Genomic DNA, 13,239 nt, shown 5'->3' with positions numbered 1-13,239 from the left:
AGAATTATCATATAAGAAATTTGGATAGGTTGGAGAACCTTGGTATGTTTTTTAGGTACTAAGCGACCCTTTTACAAAGGTGCGTCAAGGCCTGGGCATATCTAGTGTGTTCCAAATCAGCATCACCGCCCGGCTACTGCGTGTCTCGGGCAGTAATTCTGAATTTGGTGTGCACTGAAAACACGCGGTAGAAAATATTTTCTGTTTTCTACCGCATGGCACTTACCCGGCGGTAAATGGCTGTGAATGCGTGCTGCATACCTACTGCTGTGGTAGTGGCGGTAAGATCTCAGGCTGAAAATGGACACACATTGGTTTTTATTTTGCGAAATGTGTATTCTCCAAGGACAAGCAGGCTGCTTGTTCTCACATGTGGGGTCGACGTCCGCATCGGCCCAGGAATCGGACGGCATTTTGCAAGCAAAATATTTAAAAAGTTTTGCCAGAGTCTTCTGTTGCATGTGCAGCATGCATCGCGCATGCGCAGAATGATTTCCCGCCCGTCGAAAGAATGCGTTCCCTCAGTTTTTTCTTGTCCGCGGCGGAGAGACACCTTACTTCGGTTCGTCTCTTTGTTTTGGCCCAGGAAGAGTCTTTCTGTTGTCATTTCTTTAAAAAAAAAAAAATTACCCCGTATCTTCTTACTTTTTAGTCCCTTTTTATAAGTTTTCTTTCATTTTCGAAGCGGCCGTTGTTTTAGGCCGCTCGACCGGATCTTATCTTTTTCTCTTGTGCTTGCCTTTTTTTCAAGGGCACATCGCGTCTTTTGATTTTGCCGAAGCCGTTTTTCCTTCCATCGAAGACTCCCAGCAGCTTCAAACATTGTACTCGATGCAACCGGACTATCTCAGGTACTGATACCCACGCCTGGTGTATCCAGTACCTTGGGCTCGACCATAGCCCAGCCGCTTGTAGTCTGTGTCTTCATATGAAGAAACGAACCCAAGCGCCTCTTGAAGCCCAACGAGAAAAGCTTTTTGGGGCTCGGTCCAGTCCCTCAACGTCGGGAGCGCAGGTAATGGCTGCTGAAAGACCAATTCGCGCTGGGCGCAGTAAGGTCAATTCACGCTGGGCGCATTAAGGTGTCGAGTGGGTCTCCACCTGCCTCGAGGCCTCCTGTTATGCAGGCCCTCCGGGACCGACGTTCGGTACCGAGGAGTCTCGATGACGGGCATCGAGCGAAGGTGAAGAAGCACCGTCATCGTTCTCCTTCAACACACAGTGCCAGGAGCTCCGGGGCGTTGAGGGAATCGGCACCCGAGAAGCGTCAGCGCCGAGAGGATTGTTCCCCCTGTGTTCTGGAGGTGCCGATGAGTCGGTCTTCTGGCAGCCCGGTACCTTTCCCGAGCCTGCAGCCATGTCCGATGGCGGCTCTCGATGAGCACATCAGGGCTCTGCTTCCAGAGCTTCTGGAAGGATTGCTGCGCCAGTCTGCTTCGGTGTCAGGGATGCTTGCACCTTCCGTACCGCCTGCTGCAGCGGCATCTGGCCCTCCACCTGTGGTGAGGTCCCCGATCTCGGTGCCGCCTGCGGCATCAGTGTCGGCTGCCACCCAGGTCGACTCCCCTTCGATGTCGGTGGAGGAAGCTTCATTTGAGTCCAGGTGGGCATCGACTTCTCGGCACCGCCATCGAGGATGTTGTTCCTCGGTGTCGAGACAGGCTCAGTTTTGGACTGCTCTGAGGGATGTCTTGTCCGATACTGAAGATGAACGTTCGTGGGAGGAAGAGGAGGATCCCAGGTACTTTTCTTCTGATGAGTCCTATGGGATTCCCTCTGAACCTTTCCCTCCACTAGAAAGGAGACTTTCTCCACCAGAGAGTCTATCCTTTATCCGGGAAATGGCTGCAGCCATTCCCTTCCCTATGGAGGTTGAGGATGAGCCCAGGGCTGAGAAGCTCGAGGTCCTGGATTATCCTTCTCTGCCTAGAGAGGCTGCAACAGCTCCTTATGCGAAACTGGTTGTTCCCGCTGTCTAATCCCTTGATCCCGAAAAAAAACTGAATCCCAATCTCGGATCCACGGTGAGCTTGGATTGATGAGGTCTCAGCTACCTCACAATTCCATGGTGGTGGACTCCGCCCTCAAAAGAGCCAAGAGCACTAGGGACTGTGCCTCGGCACCCCCAGGCAGAGACTCTGGAACCTTGGACTCTTTTGGGAGGAAGGCACATCAGGCTGCTATGCTCGCTGCCAAAAGCCAGACATGCCAGCTCTTCATGAGCATCCACTTGTGGAACTCGGTAAGGCAACTGTCCAGCTTGGTTGATGCACTACCTCCGGAGCAGGCCGAGCCTTTTCGCCAGGTGGTCAGGCAGCAGACGGCGTATCGAAAACTCCAGGATCGCTGCCCAAGGTATAGTGATGTGCAGACTCTCATGGCTGCGTGTCTGTGACCTGGATCATTCGGTCCAGCAGCGGATGGCGGATGTTCCTTGTTGGGGGGATAATCTTTTTGGTGAGAAAGTAGAGGATCTGGTTGACCAGCTCAAGAAGCACAATGATGCTATGGATTCTCTCTCCCGCCTGGCGTCTTCTGCTACTATCTCCTCATCTAGGAGGTTTTTTGGGGGGAAGAGGAGTGCTCCCTATTCCTATGCTAAGCGTAGGTACACTCCTGCTTCTCTGCAGCCTGCCCAGGCTCAGTCCCAACGCGCTCGTTCTCGACAACAGCGTGCGCCGAAGGCCACTGCAGCTCCTCAGCAAAAGCAAGGGACGGACTTTTGACTGGCTCTAGTTAAGCATAGCCTCAATAAACGTGTCCGTACCGGACGACTTGCCAGTTGGGGGGAGGTTAATGTTTTTTCACCAAAGGTGGCCTCTTATAACCTCCAACTGGTGGGTTCTTCAAATTGTCCGGTTAGGGTACACCCTCAATCTGGAATCCAAGCCTCCAAATTGCCCACCGGGAGCTCAGTCTGTGACAAGCAGGTACTTGCAGAGGAACTCTCTGCCCTTCTACAGGCCCATGCAGTTGAACCCGTTCCACTAGGGGAAGAAGGGCTGGGATTCTATTCCAGGTACTTCCTTGTGCAAAAGAAAACAGGGGGGATGCGTCCCATCCTAGACAAGGGCCGTGAGCAAATATCTTGTCCGAGAAAAGTTCAGGATGGGCACCCTTCTTCCCATGATTCAGGAAAATGATTGGCTATGCTCTCTGGACTTAAAGGATGCTTACACACACTTCTCGATACTTCCAGCTCACAGGAAGTATCTTCGATTTTGGCTGGGAACACAGCACTTTCAGTACCGTGTACTGCCTTTTGGCCTAGCGTCTGCGCCCAGAGTGTTTACAAAATGCCTAGCTGTAGTCGCAACGTCGCTACGCAGACTGGGAGTGCTTGTGTTTCCTTATCTTGATGATTGGCTGGTGAAGAGCACCTCGAAGGAAGGTGCTCTGGAGTCCATGCGAATGACTATTCGGGTGCTAGAGCTACCCCCAGTCCAACAATTGGAATTCATTGGAGCTCTGCTGAACACTCAGACAGCTCGAGCTTATCTTCCCGAGGCAAGGGCGGACAACCTTCTGTCCCTGGTGTCCATGGTTCGAGCGTCTCAGCAGGTCATGGCTCAGCAGATGTTGAGACTTCTGGGGCACATGGCCTCCACAGTTCATGTAACGCCCATGGCATGTCTACATATGAGATCAGCTCAAAGGACCCTAGCTTCCCAGTGGTTTCAAGCTGCGGGGGATCTAGAGGATGTAATCCAACTCTGCACCAACTTTCGGAATTCTCTTCAGTGGTGGATGATTTGATCCAATTTGACCATCGGGTGACCATTTCAAGTTCCTCAGCCACGAAAAATGCTGACGACGGATGCATCTCTCCTGGGGTGGGGAGCTCATGTAGATGGGCTCCACACTCAGGGAGCCTGGTCCTTTCAGGAAAAAGGTCTGCAGGTCAACCTCCTGGAATTACGAGCGATCTGGAACGTTCTAAATGCTTTCAGAGATCAGCTGTCCAACTGAGTAATCTTAATTCAGACAGACATTACGAGCGATCTGGAACGTTCTAAATGCTTTCAGAGATCAGCTGTCCAACTGAGTAATCTTAATTCAGACAGACATTACGAGCGATCTGGAACGCTCTAAAGGCTTTCAGAGATCAGCTGTCTCCAATCGAGTAATCTTAATTCAGACAGACAATCAGGTTGCCATGTTTTACACCAACAAGCAGTGGGGCACCGGATCTCCTCCTCTGTGTCAGGAAGCAGTCCAGATGTGGCTTTGGGCTCATCGTCACAGCATGTTTCTCCAAGCCACTTATCTGGTAGGCATAAACAACAGTCTGGCCGACAGGCTGAGCAGGATAACGCAACCTCATCTGCTCGTAACCTTGGGGTCATCTTTGACTCCTCCCTCTCCTTCTCTGCACATATTCAACAGATTGCTAAAACCTGTTGTTTCTTCCTCTGTAATATCACCAAAATTCGCCCTTTCCTTTCTGAGCAAGCTACCAGAACCCTCATCCACACTCTCATCACCTCTCGCTTAGACTACTGCAACTTGCTTCTCACAGGTCTTCCACTCAGCCATCTCTCTCCTCTTCAATCTGTTCAAAATTCTGCTGCACGATTAATATTTTGCCAAAGTCGCTATGCCCATATCAGCCTTCTTCTTCTGAAGTCACTTCACTGGCTCCCTATCCGTTTCTGTATACAATTCAAGCTCCTCTTATTGACCTATAAGTGCATACACTCTGCAGCCCCTCACTACCTCTCCACCCTCATCTCTCCCTACACTCCTTCCCAGGAACTCCGTTCACTAGGCAAATCTCTTCTAATTGCACCCTTCTCCTCCATCGCTAAATCCAGACTCCGTTCCTTTTATCTTGCCGCACCTTATGCCTGGAATAGACTTCCTGAGCCATTACGTCAAGCTTCATCCCTGGCCGCCTTCAAATCTGGGCTAAAGGCCTACCTGTTTGATGCTGCTTTTGATTCCTAACTTGTCACTTGCTCGTAACCTTTATCTTGTCTTCCTTTCTTCAATAATCCCCTTTCCCTATGTGTCCTATCTGACTGTCCTACCCTTATCCCTTATTTGTCCTGATTTAGATTGTAAGCTCTTTTGGGCAGGGACTGTCTTTCTTCATGTTCAATTGTGAAGCGCTGCGCACGACTGGTAGCACTGTAGAAATGATTTGTAGTAGTAGTAATATGCACAGCATTGTACAATGGTGCAAAATGACAAATCCTTGTCCCCAAAAGTTTAGAGTCTAATTGGGTACCTGATGCCCTGGGGGATAAAGGAACTGCCCTAATCATAAGGAGTGTGTTGGTGAGAGAAGTAAGGTTTAAAACATGATTGCTGTAACCCATTAGGCCACCCTGCTCCCCTTCATCCCTTGATGAGAATTTTGGAACAGTCGTGTCATTTTCTGTTGTCCTTTTTCTTTTCTTTCTGTGTATTCTAAATTGCTTTTGTAAGGTTTGGATTTCATCCGAGCAGAAGGTTTTGTCTTTTCCCATGTTGCTGATGAAGGCATTATCAATGCCTGTGCTGGCGATCTGCTGAGATATCGTAGGCAGATTGGAGCAGAGCATGTGCAGATTTTTGCTGACATCAAGAAGAAACACAGGTAAAGCGCCTGTCTAAAAAACGTTTCTGCATCTAGCGTGGTAGTGAGCTAACATTCCTGCCTGTCTCATTGCTGCATGCACACCTCACCATGAACCACGGGAGAGTCTGCTTTACTAGAAATGATCACATTTTTGTGACATTTGAAAAATGTAGTACTTTGTTCTTCAGTATAATTTCAAAGTTATAAATAATAACACTAGCTTGGCATTTTCAAGCAGTGGAATTAATACATTAGGAATTTACAAATAGCTACTTGGTCTGTAAACATTTATTTTCCACCTGATTGAATAGTGCTGCCAGTTTCTTTGTTTGCAAATAAAGCCTGTCAAGACCAAAGACCTTATTTTTCAGCCTTCATTTGTGATTGCCCAAAGTGCTGTTTTGTTTTTGAGGCGGAACTGACTAATGTGGTTTCGAACATTAACTAGTATGTTTGGAACTTTAGTAATTGAATTAAGGTAGCACCACCTCTGCTTGTAATAAGGGTTAGATGCTGTGGTGCATTGTCTTGCTGCAGGACCAGATAAACGGGGGGGGGGGGGGGGGGGGGGGGGAGGGGAAGGGGGCATATTTACATATGTAGTGCTGAGGAAGCTTAGAATAGCATTGCTTGGTTAGCAGAGTAGGAAAAGAGATAGTGGCTGATTTTGTTCTTTGGAGGTAAGTTTTTAAGAACAGAGAGAATGTGGGGACCCACTCATTTGGTTAATTGTTAACGTGATGCTTTAAAATGTATTCCTTGAGTGAGAAGTTGCTTTATCTCTTATTTTGTCTGCTGCCTAAGATCTAAAGAGATTCACATTATCACGGTTGGTACAACTATTATTCCAATGTGGGCTGTAAATTAATACGATTGTTATCAAAAAGAATCTAAGGCAAAGAATCTGTGCTCCCAGTGAGCGGGTTATTCTAATTGTATATTAATAACCAATACGGTTAGAAGGGTTACTGTCAAGCACCGAGAGGCTGATGCAGAAAGCTAGTGCAGATAAAAGCACATGGTTAATGTGAAATCTGTGCACAATTTTGTGGGCCTACAATTCAGAAAAGGGTTTTGCGCAGAACAGGAGCATAGCCAGACATCCAATTTTGGGTGGGCATGATGACCCCTGCCCGTCATCTCTCCCTTCCCCCCCCCCCCCCCCCCCCCAGGCAATTGAAGAGTCACTTAACTCCACTTCCCTGACCCCCCCCCCCCCTTCGGTACCTTTTAAATCCTTTAGGGTTTCATTGGCACTGAGCAGCAACTCATTCCCCTTGCTTGCACCAGCTCCAAACCCACCCTCTGATGCAACTTCCTGGTCCTGCAAACAGGAAGTTGCATCAGAGGGAAGGCTTGGGCAGCATGAGCAGGGGGAATATGCCGCTGCTCGCTGCTGGTGAAGAACTACAAGATTTAAAGGTACTAGGGGGTCGGGGGAGTGGGCAAGTGATTTCCCCCAGTCTCCTGGAAGGAGAGATGCTTGGAGTCTTCAGCTGGTGGGGCTTAGGGATTCCCACCAACCACATTGCTGCTGTGCTGCTGCTGGGTGGGCCTGAGTCCAAAATGGGTTGGCTTGTGTCCACATGGGCCCACCAGTGGCTATACTACTGGTGCGGATGCTAAGCCTGTGCTAAACCTTGTATTAAACACCAGCGCAAAACGTATTAAAATCGATGATAATGAGGCGATTAGCTGTTCCTTCCTGATGCAGGGAACTGTGTGGAAGACATTTAAGGCAACGCAGGAATATGGAACACCAGATCTGACGAGGCGCAGAAGGGTAGCTCATTCTTCTGCCTCAGCATTTGCAAGGATGTAATGTCTGTTTCTTCTTTTAGCTGTAAGCATAACAGTATCTGCAGCATTTTAAGACAGAACTGGGAAGGTGACAATTCTGTGCATTAGTCTGGATAGAAAAAAAATGATCTGTGCATGTGCTGGAATGGTATTCTATGCATAAATATTGGCATTGCAAACATTTTATGCACAGAATGTTTGTGATGTCAGTATTTATACACAGAATATTATTCTAGCACATGTGCATATGTGTGCCGATAACAGGGCCAACTCAAGGGACCATGGCGTCCTGAGCCAACTTTTGGCTTGGCGCCTTCCCGTTGGTTTACACCCCCATTGGCACGCCCCTCCCCTTCAGACCATCCTCCCCTTGGTCTACTTTTTAAGGCAGTTTCCCCTCCAGAATACCAACAGCGTTTAACCCAATAGCACCCCTTATCAGCCCGTGTCTTCCCTCTGCTGTGCCCCTATGAAAACAGGAACTTATGTCAAAGGAGGGGCGCAGTGTGGCAGCGGGAAGATGCTGGGGCTGATGCAGGTAGTGTTGAGTGAAATGCTGTCTTTGGGAGGGGAAAATTGCCTTTTAAAGTAGATGGAGGAAGGTGGCCTGAGCCAGAAAGAGAAAGAGTGTTGCTGGCTCTTCTTCTTTTTTTTTTTTCCCTTCACATGCATTGCTGCCAGGAAAGCTCTGAGTCAGCTTAACCTATTGGGTCAGTGACATCACAGGCTCAGGCATTTGACACCCTTTACCTCCGGTGCCCTGGGCCAGAGCCTCACCTGTTCCATAGGTTAAGCCAGCCCCGGCCGATAGCTTCTTTTTGCTCGGACGTGTCCACAAGTACTAATTGCCGTTAGTACAGAATGTTTTGCGCATTCACTCATTGTGCTCTCCCTGATTAATGCACAAGTTTGAATAATTAGCTTATTGCATCGCCAAGCAAAAATTGGGCATTAATGTTGACATTAGAAGCCATGTGCATGGCTCTAACACAAGCTTTCTATATTTGTCCCTGAATAAAGAGAGACTTGGAGGGGCATTTTCGAAAGGGACAGCCAAGTTTTGATGAAGACGTCCTTGCAAAACGTCCCCATCCACGGGCAAGGAAACCCATATTTTCGAAACAAGATGGACATCCATCTTTCGTTTCGATAATACGGTCAGGGATGCCCAAATCCTGAAATTTGGTCGTCCCTGGACTTGGTCGTTTCTGATTTTCGGCGATAATGGAAACCAAGGACGTCTGTCTCAGAAACGACCAAATGCAAGCCATTTGGTTTATTTTTGTTACATTTGTACCCTGCTCTTTCCCACTCATAGCAGGTTCAATGCAGCTTACATATTATATACAGGGGGCAATGGAGGGTTATGTGACTTGCCCAGAGTCACAAGGCGCTGCCTGTGCCTGAAGTGGGAATTGAACTCGGTTCCCCAGGACCAGAGTCTACCACCCTAACCACTAGGCCACTCCTCCACACATCTATACTTCTTCCCTTGGTACTCTGATCTCATCCCATGGTTTTCAGTATCATCTTGACACTGATGACTCCCAGATCTACCTCTCCACACCAGAAATCTCAGCCGAAATCCAGTGCAGGAAGCAGAGACAATGTTGCAATGGGTGTTCACCATAGCAGGTTCTAGTGGAGAGGGATTAATTTAGCAAAAAATGACTCTTATACAAATCACAGTATGGTATCGAAGTTATTGTTAAAGTGCTTCTCTCCATCTATGAGATCTGTTCCAGACCTTCAGTTTTAAGAATTTTCAGTATGTGTGATATTTTGGACTTTGCTGGCAAACAATTGGGTAAGCCCACCTGATGTGGCTAGGAGGGGAACTGGACTGCAGATCCTATTGTTATCTCCAACTTGATATGGCTGTGAAATTCTGGTGTGGATGGGGTTTGTACCTGTATATGTAAGCCGCATTGAGCCTACCATGAGTGGGAAAGCGCAGGGTACAAATGTAACAAAAAAAAAAAAGATGGAGAAAAGAAGAGGTCCCAGGACAGATCCCTGAGGTACACCAACTGATAGTGGGATAGAAGCAGAGGAGGATCCACTAGAGTATAAAGGTACGCTGGGAGATTAGGAAGATTAGGAAGAAGGAGCTGGAGTACAAGATCCAAAACAGCCAGACATCTGGTCACATGCAACATATGATGTGATCTCTTATTTCTACAATTTTTAGTCCTCCACACTGAGTAAAACAAGAAAATGCAAATCCAGAGAAGGAACTACAGGCAAAGAGAAACAGTTTCTTCAGACTTTGAGGGTGGCAGCAGTGCCGTAGCGAGGGCAGCTGACACCCGGGGCGGGTCGCCGCTGCGCACCCCCCCACGGGTGCAGCATGGCGCACCCTCCCCCTTCCGGAGCGCACCCCCCCTGGAGTGCGTACTTACATGGGAAAGCGGCGAGGAACAGGTGGAAGGGCCTAACCGCCCTGAGTGCATGTCGCTGGGAGCTGCGTCGGCTCCGCTGGTTCCCTGCTCTCTTTGTCCCGGAACAGGAAGTAACCTGTTCCAGGGCAGAGGGAGCAGGGAACCAGCGGAGCCGACACCCCCTCAGTGGCGTGCACCCAGGGCGGAGCGCCCCACCGCCCCCCTTCCTATGCCACTGGGTGGCAGTCCAGTGTTTTCCTTTTAATGTCTGATCTCTACACTTATTGACATATATTATGTAACATTATGTAGGGGTCACCTATTAGAAAGATTTACAAAAAGAGGGGGTGCCTCAGTTCGTGTGAGAACTTTCCAAATCCTTTACACTTACTGGAGCAAATGTCCAATTGGAGATACATTCAAATTTTCAGTGCCAAAGGACCTACACAATATTGACGAGGACTGCAAACAAGCTCATTTATCACTCATACCAGCATTCTGCTGTTTATCTGGGACAGCAAGTTTCCTCTATTTATTTTATACCCCTGAAGCAGCCTTGGAAATAGGCAAAATGTGGACGGACCACGGTGGGTGTTTTATCAATAAAGACATTTGGTTTTTATGACCTCTGGACCTGCTTTCTATTTGTGTCAGCTTTCTGCTATGGATCTAAGGAACACCTGCGTTTTGTGCTATAATTAGGTGCATGCACTCAGCCAGTATTCTAAACATTTGTGCATGTAATCAGCTTGTACATGTTAGTGCCTGTTTAGAAAATTACCCCCAAAGAGTGTCAGCAGGAGAAGCATGATTTCAAATCCTGTTGTCCTGGTTTAAAAACTGTTTTTCTAACTGCTAGTTGCAGAATGGTTGAAGGCACATAGGTACATTATATCCAAGGGTCTGCAAGATAGTTTTCAAAGAGAAATCCCTCATGAGGTTTGCTTCTGAAGGTCAAGCCAGCAGCACATAGTAGGGATTTGTTACTGAGGTAAATTTGCACCTGCCTTGGAGCTGAAGCACATGTGCTTGAAAAGTAAGTGCAGGGCTTTCAGAATGAAACCCCAAGTGACTTTCCTCCCCCAGTCTCACCCTGTCCCTTTTTTGCTATGCATAAAGGTAAATGAGCTGTGAACAGCACAAGTACTTTTGCCCATGGTGAGGAAGAAGCGTATTTCAGCAGCCCATTTTCACATAGGCAAATGGCATGATAAGTTTAGAAAATGTCCTTTTAGTGTGGATATTTGAGGAGTATCTAATGACTACTAATTGATCCATCTGATTAGTTTCATGCATGAATTCTTATGTGACCCAAAATTGATTTATTTCTGCAAAAATACTGGACTTCTCATCTTGATAAATTCCAGCCCAACTCGTGGTGTGATTACAAAGTGACAATTCTGTAAGTTAATAAGAGAATGCATAGTTATGCTCACAGTGGTATCTGTTTATGGATATAGTTCTCATGCTCTGACCGCGGATATCAGTGTATCTGAGACTGCAAAAGCTGCTGAGTTTTTCCTGGCTGATGGAATCATCCTGACAGGATCAGCAACTGGAGTTCAGGTGGACCTTCAGGAACTCAAAGGTGGGTGTTGCTAGACGTATAAGGGACTGAGGACAGAAAAGAAATGTAGGATGCTTTTATGATAGAGTGTATACTGTCTGTAAGGACAAGTTTGTAAGTGTACTAATGAAATGGGTGATTACTAGTTTACAGTGTCATTTTGGGGGGTAGTAGTACCTGAGCTACAAAGCAAGTGCATTTCTCTCACTGAAACTCCTGACTCTATAGAGGGGCATTTTTGAAAGACCCAAGTCAAAATTGGGACGTTCTGCTCATAACGTTCAAAGAAAACATCCATCTCATAACCATTTTCAAACAGGAAAAATGTTGGGATTTCCTTTCAAAAAGAACATTGGTGCACTGAAAGCGTCCAAAATGAACAGCCATTTTCCAAAATAAAATATCCCAAGATACGAATGCCAAAAAAGCAGACATCATTTGTACAAAAATGGCCACACAGATGTCCCTGAAGAGCAGAGGGACAAGCAACACCTGGAAAGTGCTGAGCTTGTATGAGATTTGAATTTTGCTTTTAAGGAAAGTTGTTGGATAAATCCCCTTTAGACCTATCCCTGATGTAGCCCATTGAAGCAAAACATGGCCACGTCGGGTGCTTGGTTTGAATACATTTCATCCTCCTATATTTGCTGGTCTGCTTTGTATGGTTTCCTGCTGGGCTCACATATTTGTACAGAAATAAGTATCTGTGGTGTTGAATATAATATACATATTTCCCCCTGAGATCGTGGAGACATTTCCAGGAACTAGAGAGAGAAATAATGCATATAACCTCTATGGGTAGATTTTCTTTATGCTATAATCAAATTATACAAGTAAGAGTTATTCATGATATTTGCACCAATGTGAGCACTTTATCGCACATATGGTGCCTGGTGCAGTAAGCATTTTTTCTAATAGAAGAGGGTCCTTCACTGTCAGTTAATGCACACGAATGCAGTTAACATGTTCTGTTTACTGCATGATGCATTACATAAAATGGACCCTGCAGTAAAAAAAATGTGTGTTAATGACATTATGGTTTGTTTAACTTAATGAATGATCCCACAATGGAAAAATCAATGTAATACATCAGACACATAGGCAGCAATTCTGTGAAATAGCACCTCATTTCAGGCACAACAAGGAGGCGTTCTGAGCACAATACTCTAAAGCCTGAAAGGCGCACCTCAGCTGCTATAGAATATTAGTGCAAAGCAGTGGCGTAGCTATGTGGGGCCTGGGCCCCCTTAGATTTGGCCCTGGACCCCCCTGCCGACAACCTTCTCGACCCCCCCTCCCGCTGCCAACCAGCCGTCGCCTACCTTTGCTGGTGGGGGACCCCAATCCCCGCCAGCCGAGGTCCTCTTCTTCCGGCGCAAGGCTTCGTTCTGTTTCAGAGTCTGACGTACAACGTGCAGGACGTCAGACTCACAGAAAAAGAACGAAGCCTTGCGCCGGAAGAAGAGGAGCTCGGTAGGCGGGGGTTGGGGTCCCCTGCCAGCAAAAGTAGGCGGCGGCGGGAGAGGGTTGGCGGCGGGAGGGGGGGTTGAGGGTCCTCAGCAGGGGGGGGGGGTCAAAGTTGGTGGCGGGGGGGGGGTCGGCAATGGCAGGGGGGGGTCTATAATGTGCCCCTCACCTCGGGTTCTGGACCCACCTCCTGCCCTGGTACAAAGCGGCATTAGCATGCTTAAAGGGTATGATACATACCTGTAGCAGTTGTTCTCCGAGGACAGCAGGCTGATTGTTCTCACGACTGGGTGACGTCCGCGGCAGCCCCCACCAACCGGAAATAAGCTTCGCGGGACGGTCGGCACGCAGGGCACGCCCACCGCGCATGCGCGGCCGTCTTCCCGCCCGTGCGCGACCGCTCCCGCCAGTTGAATGACTAGCAAAAAATATGAAACACACAACTCCAAAGGGGAGGAGGG

General features: G+C 47.8%; 1 protein-coding gene across 1 annotated transcript in view; it reads left to right on the top strand.

Moving 5' to 3' along the window:
• LOC115470833 (uncharacterized protein F13E9.13, mitochondrial-like) overlaps nt 1-13,239 on the top strand; it is a 43,146-nt gene that overhangs the window by 22,178 nt on the left and 7,729 nt on the right. The window contains exons 4-5 of the mRNA XM_030204396.1: nt 5,431-5,581; nt 11,205-11,332. Of these exons, the coding sequence (XP_030060256.1) occupies nt 5,431-5,581; nt 11,205-11,332 (279 nt within the window). The remainder of the gene's footprint in view (nt 1-5,430; nt 5,582-11,204; nt 11,333-13,239) is intronic.

This window comes from Microcaecilia unicolor, chromosome 5 (assembly GCF_901765095.1).
Source record: "Microcaecilia unicolor chromosome 5, aMicUni1.1, whole genome shotgun sequence".
Lineage (NCBI taxonomy): Eukaryota > Metazoa > Chordata > Amphibia > Gymnophiona > Siphonopidae > Microcaecilia > Microcaecilia unicolor.
The sequence above is the reverse complement of the archived record's forward strand: the minus strand, read 5'-3'. Positions and strand labels throughout refer to the sequence as shown.